This window comes from Chelonoidis abingdonii, chromosome 15 (genome assembly GCF_003597395.2).
Source record: "Chelonoidis abingdonii isolate Lonesome George chromosome 15, CheloAbing_2.0, whole genome shotgun sequence".
Classification (NCBI taxonomy): Eukaryota; Metazoa; Chordata; order Testudines; family Testudinidae; genus Chelonoidis; species Chelonoidis abingdonii.
The window spans coordinates 35,205,860-35,220,139 of NC_133783.1; the positions used below are offsets into that span (position 1 = coordinate 35,205,860).

The 14,280-nt window shown below is 36.2% G+C and overlaps 1 protein-coding gene across 1 annotated transcript in view; it reads left to right on the forward strand.

Moving 5' to 3' along the window:
• Positions 1-14,280, forward strand: part of CC2D2B (coiled-coil and C2 domain containing 2B) — a 100,691-nt gene that overhangs the window by 15,197 nt on the left and 71,214 nt on the right. The window contains exons 7-15 of the mRNA XM_075072668.1: positions 1,462-1,645; positions 4,203-4,339; positions 4,473-4,598; positions 6,923-7,132; positions 8,972-9,069; positions 11,141-11,281; positions 12,914-13,049; positions 13,389-13,510; positions 14,049-14,226. Coding sequence (XP_074928769.1) covers positions 1,462-1,645; positions 4,203-4,339; positions 4,473-4,598; positions 6,923-7,132; positions 8,972-9,069; positions 11,141-11,281; positions 12,914-13,049; positions 13,389-13,510; positions 14,049-14,226 — 1,332 coding nt within the window. The remainder of the gene's footprint in view (positions 1-1,461; positions 1,646-4,202; positions 4,340-4,472; positions 4,599-6,922; positions 7,133-8,971; positions 9,070-11,140; positions 11,282-12,913; positions 13,050-13,388; positions 13,511-14,048; positions 14,227-14,280) is intronic.

Sequence of the window (14,280 nt, forward strand, 5' to 3'; positions counted from 1 at the left end):
CTTGTACACCCCGCACCCCTCCTTCATGGAAGTGGGACCTTATGGTTCAGCTGCTGTAAGCCCCAAGGACTAGTGCTGACTCCTCCAAGACACCAGTTGCTTAAGCAGAGCTCCAACCTTGTGGGTACTTTGGTTTACCATTTACCTCTCCATGGATATGTGATAGTTGAAGCACATAACCACCAGGTTTTGCAAAGGTTTCTAACAAAATTACTCTTTACTTTAGATAGCACAAGAAATGGAGAGATCTAGATAGAATAATAAAAATCCTGCACACATTTCTCTGCTTTGGTTTCCTCACCACATTTGAGCATTCTTTGGGGTCAGGTCAGAGTTTTTTAAGCAGTCTAGGATCCATCCTCTTCCTCTCCTCCTTCCCTCTTGCACATGGTTTCTCTTTCAGAAGATGGAGTCCGTCTCATTCCTGCAGCCTACTTCTGGTCTTTTTTCCGCCTTCTACAAAATGGCTGATGAGAACCCCTTTCTTTTATAACCTCCTTTGTAGCATGCTGATTAGTCTCATCAGGTATTCAGTGTCCCGCCAGTGATCTGTTGCTTAGTTTTCTCTCTCTACCCTCATACCAAATTCAAACTTGAAAAACTGTTTTGTCAAAGATAGTAGCAGAGAAAGCAGATGAGTCCCCCCCATCCCCTCCAAAAAATTGCAGTTTGCAGTCTGACATACATACGTATGGAATGTTACCAATTTCAAACAGAATTCATAAGCTGTACATAGATTCCCCAATCTGTCATTCGTGGTTAAATTTAGCCATGAGAATAGCCCCATTGAACTTAGATTCCTTAGGCTGTGAGCTTCTTAGAACACAGAATGTGTTTCATGAATGTTTGGAAAGACCTAATGCACAGTAGGTGCTACCATAGTTAAATAATTAATGTTGTTTGTTTTTCAGAATAAAATGGTCATACATTAGTTTAAATCAGTTTCCTTTCTGAAATATTAAAAACGTCACACAAAATAGTAAAATATCAAGTGTTTTAGGTCTATATTTTATTCTGGTTTCTCTGGAATATGAAGGAGGCTCATTTTCTCCTAATCAAGAGAGCCAGTTTTTTGTTTTTGTTTTTTTTTTTAACTTTCTTGCAAAATGTTTTGCTCTCTTGGAGATAAGAAAAAAAAAAGAATTCTGGATGATGGGTTACTCTGAGTTATGTCACTTAAAGTTCAGGGATTTTCTGTCTCTTCTATCATGGAAGGTACAACTAGGCTTGAAGGCTATTTCATTGTTCAGCACTTAGATACTATAGTGATACGCATTATAGAAATACTATAGATAGGAAAGGGAAACAAAACAGAAAATTTGCTTTTCCCGAGGATTATTGTGTCCATTTAGATTAATTTATCAAGCAGTTCTTTTATGCTAATATAGATATTTATCATATATATCACATCATTCTGTTAATTTGTGTGTAAATGGAATTGATTTTCTTGATGAACAGCAGAAATTAATACACGATAGTCATCGAGATCTTGATGTCTTGCATGATGAAAGTAGACCTCTGCTTGATAGTGTGGAAGACGTTTTATTGCCAGATGTGCTTGAAGTGAAAGCTGCTGAATATGAATGCAATGAACTGCAGATTAACAAGCAATGGGAACATCTTTTTGTGCCAAGCAGTTCTCCAGGTATTGTGCCTTTCGCATAAGATTAGGAAAATTATTAAGTATATGATGAATGGCATTAGTGTTGTTAGCACATGACATGTGCAGTTCTCAGGGTGAATTAAGTGAAGATAAAGAATAAATAAATTTTCAGAGCCAATATTGTGTCCAGTCTGCAGATATAAATGCAGATAGATCTGTAGCTGTGCTCTAGTCTAGTAGCTCTGGCGTTTGAACTAAGCTCAGTTTTACAAAAAGCAAAAATTACATGACAAAAATGTGTAATTATTTTATAAATTGTGCAAATAAAGGAGAGAGTATATGATTCAGATTGCAACCATCTACCGTCTTATCTCCCAGCTCATATAATCTAATCATTTTAACCATCTGCCACTAACCACATACCTTTTTATCTACGTTAACCCATACCAACTTACTTATTATCTTATCTTAACTGCAGCTTCAGTACATATCTCATGGCTGGACTGAAATTGCCACCATAGCAGTTGACAAAATGGACTAGAAGAAGATGGGGAGAATTTTAGGAAATTGTAGTGATCAGCTAAACTGTTAAATCAGTGTTCTTGCCAGAAAAAAAAGTAATTATTATTTATACAGTACCAAATGCGTGGTATTTTAGGTATTTTAAAAACAAATAGGAATTAAAAAAACAGTCCCCAAAATGTTACAATCTATACAGTACTAATCTAAATTACTAAATTTACTAATCTAAACTATATATATATTTAATAATGAGAATTTTTTTTAACCTTGAGGGGTTTTTTTAGGGCTGTCAAGCCATTAAAAAAATTAAACACAGTTAAAAAAATGTAGGGGGGAAATCTTAATTTGATTTAAAAAAAATTATTGGAAGTATAGAGCACAATAAAATTAAGGAGCCTAACCTTGCTCCCTATGAAGTCAATAACAAAGCTTCCATTAACTCCAGAGGGAGATGGCGTACTGATATGTCCAAGATCGTATAGAATCTAAGAATAATACTCAGAGCCAGATGAAGATAAAGGTTTCAGAGTGGTAGCCATTTTAGTCTATATCAGCAAAAAGAAGGAAGAGTACTTGTGTCACCTAAGAGACTAACAAATTTATTTGAGCATAAGCTTTTGTGGGCTGAAACCCACTTCATCGGATGCATGCCCACGAAGCTTATGCTCAAATAAATTTGTTAGTCTCTAAGGTGCCACAAGTACTCCTTGTTCTTTTTGATGATAAAGGTTTCTTTTAATAAATCATCTGATCTCAATGAGGGCCTAGATAACCAATTAATCTTTACTTGTTAGAGGAGGAGAGTGGTCATGGACATAGTGAGGAACCGTGAGGTGTATGCTCTGTCAAGAATAGGGTTATGGTCATCTTGCAGCTGATCTAACGAGGGAACTATAGTACAGAGAAAATAAGGGAATTTTAATGTAAGTGAATGAAAGCTCTAAGTGTTCCCACCTGGAACAGTTGTAACAGGTTTCTAGTTGTTCTGATTCCAGTTTCCAGTTTTGAGAGCCATTGGTTGCTACAGTCTTATATTTTTATGTTGTTTCATTTAGAAGACGGGGAGGAGATGTCAGGCGATAATTGGAATAAATTAGGTGTTCAAAACCAGATCCTCATATTTTAGGTCAGATTTAGGTTGGAGGGATACCCTGATTCTGGAAAGATCATCCTGTATATGGGCCACCTCCTCATCCAAACATCTACTCCGAATACTGCCACCAACTCGTGATCCAAAGCCTATCAACATCAGTAGAAAAACTTCCCCTGACATCAGTTCAGAACCTTTGTGACCTTGGGCCAGGGCCAGCCCCAGGGGTTTTGCCGCCCCAAGCAGCCGAAAAAAAAAAAAAGCCGCAATCGCGATCTGCGGCAATTCAGCGGGAGGTCCTTCACTCTGACCAGGAGTGAGGGACCCTCCGCCAAATTGCCGCCAAATAGCTGCACCTGCCACCCCTCTCCGGAGTGGCTGCCCCAAACACCTGCTTGCTAAGCTGGTGCCTGGAGCCGGCCCTGCCTTGGGCTAATCACTAAACTTGTCTGTGCCTCAGTTTTCTCATCTGTAAAATAAGGATAATAATACTCATTTTTGTGTATCTTTTATATGCTCAGATGAAATGCGCTATATAAATGCAAAGTATAGTAGTAATATTAATTCATAGATGTGGTTCAGCACAGGCAACAACAGCAGTACACTTCCTCACACCGCACTGCCAAAGCTTTCTTGACCCTCACCTGGAGGAGTCATCCCTTAGGTTGAGAGGATAGTTTAGTCTCTGTGCCAGCTGACTCCTTGGTAGCCTTTTTTTCCAGCAGTAAGAAAGCTGACTGGATTGGGAACAGTCTGATGTTATCAGAATTACTTATATGATTTATGTTCTTGTGTTAGAAATGGTTATGGAATGATATTACTTACAGTAGCATCAAGAACAATACCTTTGATCACTCTTTAGCTTTATGCTGGCAAGTAAAAAAATTAGGCCAGTACAAATACTTGATTTTTTTTTAATTTTAGTTTTACGTTTTATTTGCATCACTTTTAGTTGAAAATTTACATGCAGTAATTGTTGTTCTTAAGTGGTTCACAGCTTTAAACTACCAAAAGGCATGATGCCACGCATCCTAGAAGATGAAGGATTGTATATTCCAAGAAAACCAGAAATTTGTAGGAGAAGTTATAACAAAATGGAAAATCGTCTTCTGAAACAAGAAGGGGTAAATATAATGTTCTATTAAAAGCTAAAAATGTTGTAAGTAAAATGGAAAATAAAATCAGTAAATGAAATGTATAGAACTTTTTAACATGTCATATATACATATATTGAACTTCTGAAATATTTCTAACAAGGGCAAAAACTGGTTTGAAGAAAGTGGGGAAATAATTTCATTACCTTCTCCAATCAAACAATCACAAAACTTCAGAAAACGTTTTCCTCTTAAGACTGGTCTAGGATTAAAGACAATATACAAGAAGGTCAGCTATTACTACGTTTTACAGCTATAGTTATTTAGAGGACTTTATCTAGACAGTGCAACAAAAATCAATAGCTTGTATTTTTTTTGTGGCAAAATATTTAATTGGCAGTATTCAAAGTACCTTTCGTGGAGTGTCAGTCTCAAGAATGGGTTGGGAAGGGGTGATAATACTGTTTAGATGGAACCATTTGATATTGCACAGACTGTTCATCACTTAATTAAAAAAATCAGAAAAGTCTGTGCACCGAGGATTCTACAGCATTGTTACCTTTTGACCCGAGCAGGTAGCCAAAATCTGGTTGTAGCAGGTTGTTTCCATTAAGAGGAGAAGTTGATGACAGAGTGAGGTATTTCTTTGATGCAATCCTATTTACTTACCAAATATGTACATAAAGACCTGTTTCCTTGAAAACAGATGGAATCAAACAGCAGGAGGCAGGAGTAGTTTCTTTGCTCACTCTTCCAAGCCCCTTTCCAGCTAACACATAGCCCGAAAGTGATCTCTCAGCTTTTCCTCAAGGTCACATGCTACCAGTTCTTCTGTGGCAATGTCCTCAGCTTTCAGCTACCTTCTCTCTCAGCTTCTTTGGTGTTGCTGCTGCTGCTTCTGTCTCACACACAGGCATATACAGTCCCACCAGTTAATGCCCTAGCCCTTGCATTTGCTTTATCAGGTTCCAGGGAAACCTCTTGGGCCACATAGTTACTCAAGCCTTGTTATGTATCCATATTTTGGGTGATGCTCCTATTGTTTCAGCTATCTGGTTGAATAAAGTAGCTCAATTGCTTTCTATACTTAACCTGAATGAAAGGTTACACTAACCAATTTCAGTGAGGTTTAATGCAACCCATAAGACTATATAGTTTAGTCTGAAATTAATGTATTTTAATATCTTCCATTTTTTCTTGACTATTTATAAATCCAATTCTTTTAATTTAATCCCAGCATACAAGACCGACCTGCCACTCTAGTTAAGGCACACATTTGGCCTCTTTGAGCCTATGGCATTCCCATTCAGCATCAGATAAAGTGTAAATACTTTGTATTAGGTCAGATTTACCCTTTTTCTTGGATTTGGCTTTTTGGTAACACAAATAATAACAGAATTATTTTATCATTTTAAGCTTTCTCCCCAAGCCTGACTGTTTCTAGAGTTCCCTGCAAGACATCTCTATCTTTGCTGCTCATTCTTTCTGACCACATGGTCATGCCCACTTCTTATCTTGCCACAATGAGTCAGCAGAATTTACTTAGCTGCTTTAAGCATGGTTCTGATACTTGCTAACGAAAAGTTCTGTGTTCCTCTTTGGGACTGTAGATCTTGCTATCTGTTATATCTTGAGTGGTGGGTGGAGCAGGTTATCAGGTAGAGCAGCCATTCAGGGAAATCTTTGAACATCTTTGAGTAGGGGACTGGGAATGGGCTCTTCAACAGCCCAAAAAGGATGGCATAGAAGATGGTGCTGGGCATGGCCCATGTTGTGGGCTACTGACTACAATTATGCAGATCCAATGGTCCTAATATGCTACTCAGTTACTGCATGGAGAGGGGCAGGAGTTATTCCAACTCATAAATGAGACTGATAGCTGTAGAGTTGCTGCAATGTAGCCTGACCTGCTGGTACAAAGGAGATTTAAATTTTACCCCATGACCTCTGTGTACTTCACTGGCATAAAGCCCAATTAGCTGGGTTTTTTGTAGGTGAAGTGAATAGCCCTATGGAACTTCCTGCTTCTTTGGCTGAGGCACTGCCTATAAATATATTCTGGGCTTGTAAATCATCTGGCTCAGATACCACAGTTGGCAGATTATAAAGTGCTTAATTTTAGGATAATTGGTTTTAGCATATTATCATGTATACAGAACATAGAACTAAATTTTATTCCTGGCTCTGTCTCTGGCTTACTATGTGATCTTGAACAAGTCACTTAACTGCCCTGTGGTTCCACCTTTTTTTAAAAAATGGGATCAGTGAATTGCTTACCCACTTTTTATAAAATACTTTGATACTTGAGGGATAGTGTCATATTGGTGCAAATTCTATTATTACCTCAGTACATGATTGTCTTCTTTCACATTTATTGTCTGTATAAGGGGGAATCTGTTATTTATCTGAGGCTGGCTTTAGTTGGAAAGTACTGCAGTTTAAGGTTACTACCTTTTATTGAGTACCACAGACTGAAATCACTCTGTATTTTGAGACTAGAGTTTTGGATTTTGAAAGAAGAAAACTCTTACAGATACAGTTACTGTTAAGTAACACTGCCTTTCAAAAATGTGAAATAAAGACATTTATTTCTTTTCTTTTCTTTTAAAACAGGCAATGCAACCTGAATTGGAAAGCTGCATCATAACTAAATCAGGAGGTCAAAGAGAACTTTATCAACTAGATCTCAATATATCAAGTTTATTGTTCAGCCACCATCCTCTTTTCAGCCAAGAGCATGTGTTGGCTGCTAGGTTGCTCCAACTTTATGAATGCTTTCAGAACAGACAACAGCATAATATAGCTCTTTTGCTATCTGAAAAGGTAAGAAAATGCTTCATTTTTTAATGTGGATAGTTTCAGAATTAAAAGATGCACAGTTCAGGAGGGGATGGAAATGTGAATGTATATGTGCGTATGAATTGTAGGTGGAGCTGTCAGCAAAGGCTATTGTTAAGTTTGCCTAAAATTTTCAATTATAAGACCCTGTCTTTAGTTCCTTATAACTTTGCCAAATTTAAACTCTTTGAGCTAAAATATTCTGTGCGGGATGTTTATCTCAGGCCAATTTTTTTTGTGGAGGTAAGGAGAGAATTTCAGAAAAATGGATCAACCATTTCTGAGAACAAAACTAGTGAAAAATATTTTTTCTAAAGTTAAAATGTTCTTGTAACTGTTTCGGTGAGAAACTAGCATGCCCAAACTTTGTAGCAGGGTAGAGGTCACCCTGGATTCAGAAAGGTACCTTTTTCTGTCCCTGTGAAAATCCATCTAAATTTATCCAAATGTATAAGTCTCTGTAAATCACTGTGTGTATATGCTCAGTAGAGTTTAGTTGGAGGCTGGCACCTAAATTCTCAGATTATATCTGCACGGAATATACTCTGGCCCAGGGATACGGGGCTGACCAGGATTCTTCCTGCAGTTGCTTTTCCCAGTCACTAGGGACCACTGTGTTGTAGCGCTTGAGAGCTGGAAGATTGTCTCTGTGCTCTCAGTTCTCCCCTTGCTGGCACCCAAGCAGTACAAAAGAGAAGGGAAGAATCAGAAGGGTGAGGTGCGATGTCGTGACAGGGCAGGCTAAGGGGTAAAAGTTGGGAGGGATAAGAGAAGGGAGGGGAGAGTTACAGTCTAGGGAAGACATTGAGATACTCCCCAGTGTGGCTATATCTGTAGTTAGCAGCTCATTTTGCCAGCTGGTGAAACTAAATCTTTGCACTATAAAACATTTTTTCAAACTAATTCAGATGTGTTGGGTTATTGGCTTATGTGACACTGAACATTTCATAATTAAATAAGAAAAGATAATATAGATCTTTGCCCTAAAAGTTCATTTAAGAAAAATAGGGGTATATTCTTTGTTTGACTCACAAGGATTTATTAATGCGGTTGATATTTAATTACTATTCCTAGAAGCCTTGTATGCAAATGTTCACTGATCAAGATGATGAAAAAATACCTCTTAATTTGGTTGCAAAAGTTCAGTCTCCCAATAGGCTAGAAAGTCAAGTCTCTCTAAGTAAATATCGTCTGATTCAGATGCATATTTGATGTTGTTTACTTAGAGCCAGATTGTGAGCCCCTTAATATTGACTTCCGTAGAACTATACTGCTCAACATTGTGGCTAAGGGACTGACTATCTTTACCTTTACTAACAAAAGTACCAGGCTGTAACCATACTACACTCATGTGGAAAAACCTTCAAAGTGCTAGAAATTCAAATTTCCACTCATGTAGTTGCTTCTCAATCATACCAGGATAAGAATGGTGTTTACTACTCCTAAACCTTTTGATCTCCCTGTTAATATTTTTTTTTAAACAGAGTTGCCAAAACAGAGTTGAGAAAGACCTGGTTATGACATTTTGGGTTATTTGATAAATAATCTACATTTTATAGTTTTCTGTAGCACTGAAAATCGAATACAAAAACTGATCAAAAGGGTCTGAATTAACAGTACAAAAATCAGAAAAAGTAAAAGTAAAGCTGCCATTTCATCTTTAATGAATTTCTTTGTACCTTTTAGGTATGATTATGTTTGGTATTTCATCAGCATAATACGTTAATATTTTTATTAGGTTTGCCAAATGCAGTAGGAACTTATCACTAATCAGCTGAAAAGTTTTTAACTTTTTCAAAACAATGTATGGGATTTTTATTACAGCTTAAGGCATTAATAAATGCTACGAAAATAATAGAAAGTAGTTTGGAAGCAAGCCAACTGAGCAGGAAAACTTTAGATGACTACCAATGGCAAATAAGGTAATGTAATTATTGAAAAGAACCAAGCATATTACAACTACACTATGCAACTGTCAGTTCTGTTTTCTTTTGACAACTTGTATCTCTATTCAATCTACTCCTTAGAATTCCTTAATAAACATCCATTTTTATAATGCATAACTATTGTAATATTGCACTATTTTCTAAACACACAACTGCTACATTTTTTTATGAGAACTGTGCATAAGCTTCTGGATTTGTTTTTAAATATTGATGGTAAAAGGCTGCTGAAACAGATTTTGGAGTTACTTATATTTGGTTTAATTTCAAATTTAAAAAAATAAAATTCTTCATATAGTTCCTGACCTTAACTTGACATGCCCACATTTCCAATATTTTCCATTTTTCCCATTCCCAGCATCTATCATGACTAATTTAACTTCTTTTCCCACAGAGAGACAGAATTAAAAATACATTATGTGACTTTTCTGCAGTAGCTGATGCACAGTAGCAGTTATAGTGGTGAAAGTCTCATAGCATAGATATTTAGTTGTTTTTATTATTTGGTGATAACAGCATGCGCAGCACTGTACAAAACCTAGAGAAATATACAGTCCATACTCCAAGAATCTTATATTTTAGACAAACAGTACATTTCAAACACGGACCATAAAGCACCGGATGGCTTGTCTTTGGAATGATATTGTGCTGTAGAATAGCCTCTTTCAAGTAACTGGAAAGTGTTCTCTTACTGAAAACAAGAAAGTTGTATGATATGCAAATTATAATATAAATTTTTTCTTGTTACAGTGAATGTGGAAATTGGATATAACAGAGTTGTTTGATATATTTAACAATATATCATGCCACAGAAATTCTATGTATATATTAGATATTCTCTTTCCTTATGCAAGTAATCCTGTTGAAGTCTGTGGAACTACTTGCATGGGTAAAGGCAACAGGTATCACTGTTCAAGGCTTAGCTGTACCTGTGATGCTTCTCTAGGCTGTCTAAGTGTACCCACAGAGGTGCCAGGCCTGGTGCCTTCTCTTGGTGGAATTCTACAATTATCCTACTCTTAGAGCAGGTCTAGGGCTGATTACCAACTTGGGTATGTCTACACTGCAATTAGACACCCATGGCTGGCCTGTGCCGCTGATTCAGGCTCGTAGGTGTTTGGGCTCAGGCTCCAGCCTGAGCTCTGGAATCCCCCCACCTTATAGGGTCCTAGAGCGTGGGCTCCAGTCTAAGTAACAAGACTCCAGAGGAGTCTTTATTGTTTGCATCTAATAATACAGGAATTTAGTTTCTTTTTAGATATTTTTTCTACAGTTTGTGTAGTGAAAAGAGGCTTACATGCCCACCAAATCATGAGAAGCAAAAAGAAGTATGGGCCAAACCTGCAAAGTACTTGGATCCATATCAGAACCACCCCAGAATGTATGGGCCATTTGGTTCTAGAGTTTTGGTTTGAGGCCATCTCTAAACAAAAATAGTTGATATTTATACAGAGGCTATTAGGCAGAAAGTAATACCATGACAAAGCAATCTTATTCTTTTAATCTCCTGTGGAACATCCAAGATACTAAGCAGGGAAGTCTGACAGTTTAACAAATTTCTTTCTGAATATCTACAAACCAGAATCTCAGGTTACCTTTGTTCAGTCCTCACCTCGGTAATTATGGGTCACTGACAGAATTTTAAGGAACAAATGTAGAGAATAAGATGTGGTTTCTCATTTTATTCCCATATTAATTAGTCAACATGCCAGATTTTTTTTTTCAGATTTGTACAGTAAATCTTTTTGTATTTCAGAAAACTTGCATACTGTTCTTGCATATTTTTCTTCCCTTTCCCACTTAATGCAGGCAAAGGACCAAATTCACATTTCTGTGTGCTATACCTGAAAAAAATCTGCTAGTGTATGTGCAAAGAATCGATGGAAAATGAATATGCAGATTTTAATGAACTAAGCCTATGCCTGTGGAATAAAGTATTTTAAATATAAGTGTTCTATTTAAAACTTGAAGTTTGGTGATATAATTATAGACTGTCTGATTTTGTTATCAGAGAATTAGGTTATCTTTTTGTTGTATATTTTTATTGCAGAGATACTAAGAAATTGTATGACCTAGAACAGAAAAAAGATATTTCTTTAATACATAGTATGTTAAAAGTCTGGAAACAAATAAAATCTGTACGTAGACAGCAAGAATATACAAGTACACCTGTAAAATTACAGTTTCAAAAGTAAGTTGATATGATATCCTTTCAGAGTGTCTCCGAAATGTCTTTAACTCTGTGTAAAGGAGTTATATTGAAATTACCAATTAAAGATAGCCTTCATCTGTAGCACATATTACAGAGAGTATATTTTGTATACTGTAAGAACTACAAATAATTTTTCAAACATATATACTTATAAGTATTAATATTGGTGATAATGAAAAGAAAGGAAAAGTTTAGATATTAAGTATCAAATTTTTGAATTAGAAGAGCAGTTGAGTAGTGGAATAAGCTATTCAGTCAACTGAGACTCTCTCTGCTTTCTGGGTGCTGGTCTGATCTGTTCCAGACATAAGAGAGTCTCCTCCCAATCAAGATGTAAAATTAGGAACAGTAAATTCTCAATACAATTTTTCAAAGATACTTTATAAAAATGTAGCTGGATGCAATATCTCAAACACCATCAGAGGGGCTATATACACCATTCCAGTTCTTAGGCTGGAACAGCTGTTGCAGATAGCTGTGTTGGAGCCTATTGACTTTCCTGTGTTGGTTTGACATTAAGCTAGTTCTCATGCTGTCATTTGGACGGCACAGAGGCCTCCAGATTCATTATGTGCCTCCATGATACTTGTTCTGAGCCAAATCTGGCACATGAAGGGATAGGATGCCTGTGAAGGACAGATATCAGTTGACACTATCCAGTGATTATGTTTTAAGTCTTCCGGAGGAGCAGGGGAGGTGTCTTTTCCATACTGCTTTCATTGGGTCAAAGTTGAAAATGATTCTCATAGTGAAGTTGGTAGGCATTCGAAGCGGATGGTTTACCACCTTAGAGAGGGTTGGATGCATTGGAGAGAGTGGGACCTGTTTAGCTAGAACCCAGATTTCTTGGGTTTGAGGGGAGGACTCTAACCCTAGGTTCCAGTTCCCTAGGTGGGAATTCCCACACAGTCTGATTGTACTGGTGTTGTGTTGGGTAGATGGTCCTTCACTCTAGATGCCCTTATCTAGTGCAACTAATACCATATTTTCTGTGTTCTGACATTTCATTAATTGAAATGGACTTTCTATTAGTATATTTAGAAAGCTGCAGTCAATCGAAACTGCATGTGTTTCATAACCAGGTTATATGGAATACAGTTTTGGAAAAGGACATTTATTTGGTGAATGTAATGTTCTCATACTGTTGTTCTTATATCCATATTTTCATAGCTCTCTTATAAATTAGGATTGTGGTTAGTTAAGGTATTGCCTGAAATGTTGATTTATCAGTCCTTATAAATTTCCTATTGTAAATTTTGTAATTCTGTAATTATTTTATGGTAATGAAAATTGATTTTAAGAAGTTCAAATACAAGTATTGAGCATCAGTATCTTGAAAAGAGATTAACAAAACAAAACAAAAAGCATGGGTTTTGCACCTGATGTAGACATCTCCCTTCCCCAAACATTCTAACTAAAGCAAATAATTACAGAAAGTGTTTTTAATTTATAATCATGTTGATATCTTCCACGAGTTTCAAACTCTGATGTATTGTGAGGTAACACTTTGAAGTATTTTTTCTACATTGGAAGATTATAGTGTGTGATCTAACAACTATAGCTACATTTTTCTAATTATAATATTTAAATGTTTTATATCCATGTTTGAAGAAGGCTGACCAAGAAAAATAATGAGGATGAATATAAGGCAGGATTAGCACAAGATGCTGAAAAAGGCAGATGGCTGGAGGGAGAAGACAATATTGATAACCCTGACAATATTTCAGAAACCTGGGGAGAACAGAAGGTACTTAAATTATGAGACAGGTTTTAAAATAATCAATTTTGTGTGCCTGATCCTTCTCACATTGTAGCTAATGAGTGTTTTGTCACTCACTTTTATGACAGCAGTGTAGTGTTCCTTGATTTGCTAGAGAAAGCAGTTGCTTTAGAATTGTGGAAATCAAGATGATGCTGTTAATGTTCCAGATCCAGTGAAAATTTTGGTGGAGGTTTTCAAAAGGACCAAAGGAGCTTAATCACATTTTATAGATATGTTATGATAACCAGTCTGAATGTGGGAAATTAATGCTTGTGCTAAAAAAGATATGTTACAAACAGTTAAAATACTGATACTGGTTTCTAGGGATGTTTGGATTCAGTTCCTCCATTGGTGAGTTCAACACAACTTGCAGAGATAAAGGAACCTCTTTTCATACCACATCTCACTTTGACTGCAGAAATAACAGCAGTGTCCAAGTGTCCCATGTAAGTTATAATTATTAAATTGCAACATATTTATTTCTCTGCCAAGGTAGAATAATGATGATATGTATGTTTTAATTTCACATATCCTTAGAAATTAGTGTATTATAATTTGAAAGTAAGTAGCTTCAAAATAATTCATTTAAATAAAAAATTTAGACTGATTGTTTTTTTAAAAAGTAAATCTTATATTAAAATAAAATTTAACATATTAATGCCATCATCTTTCAAGGAATTATGCACGTACTTAATCTTATGCAATGTGAAGTCAATGGGACTGCTCACAGTGTGTAAAGTTGAGCATATGCATAGGTCTTTTTCACAAATGTAGGCTAAATACCTCTTTATTATGTACTCAATATTAATCTTTGATAGCAAACGTGCATGATTTGTATTCCCTTGAAATTAACCAATATGCTAAGCTTTTGTGTTTTTGTGATGCTACGGTAACTGTTGCACTTTAGTCAACAGTTTGTTACTCTGAGTTTGATTATCTAGAATTACCGGTAATTAAATCTGTATTATATTTGGTAATTTATAGGTATGAACAGAAGAGAAGAGCCAAAGTTCAGAGGCAGCAGTATTTTATTAAAATATTTTACAATGAAAAACAAGTCTCTTGCACTTCAGTAGCTCCCCTACAGCTGGATTTTAGAGTAATGTTTCAGCAAATTTTTAGTATTCAGTTATTAAATTGGCCTGAATCTCTTCGATTGGAGGTATAGTAATGTAATTTACTTTTGTGCTTCATTTCTATGTGATGTTTTAGGTCT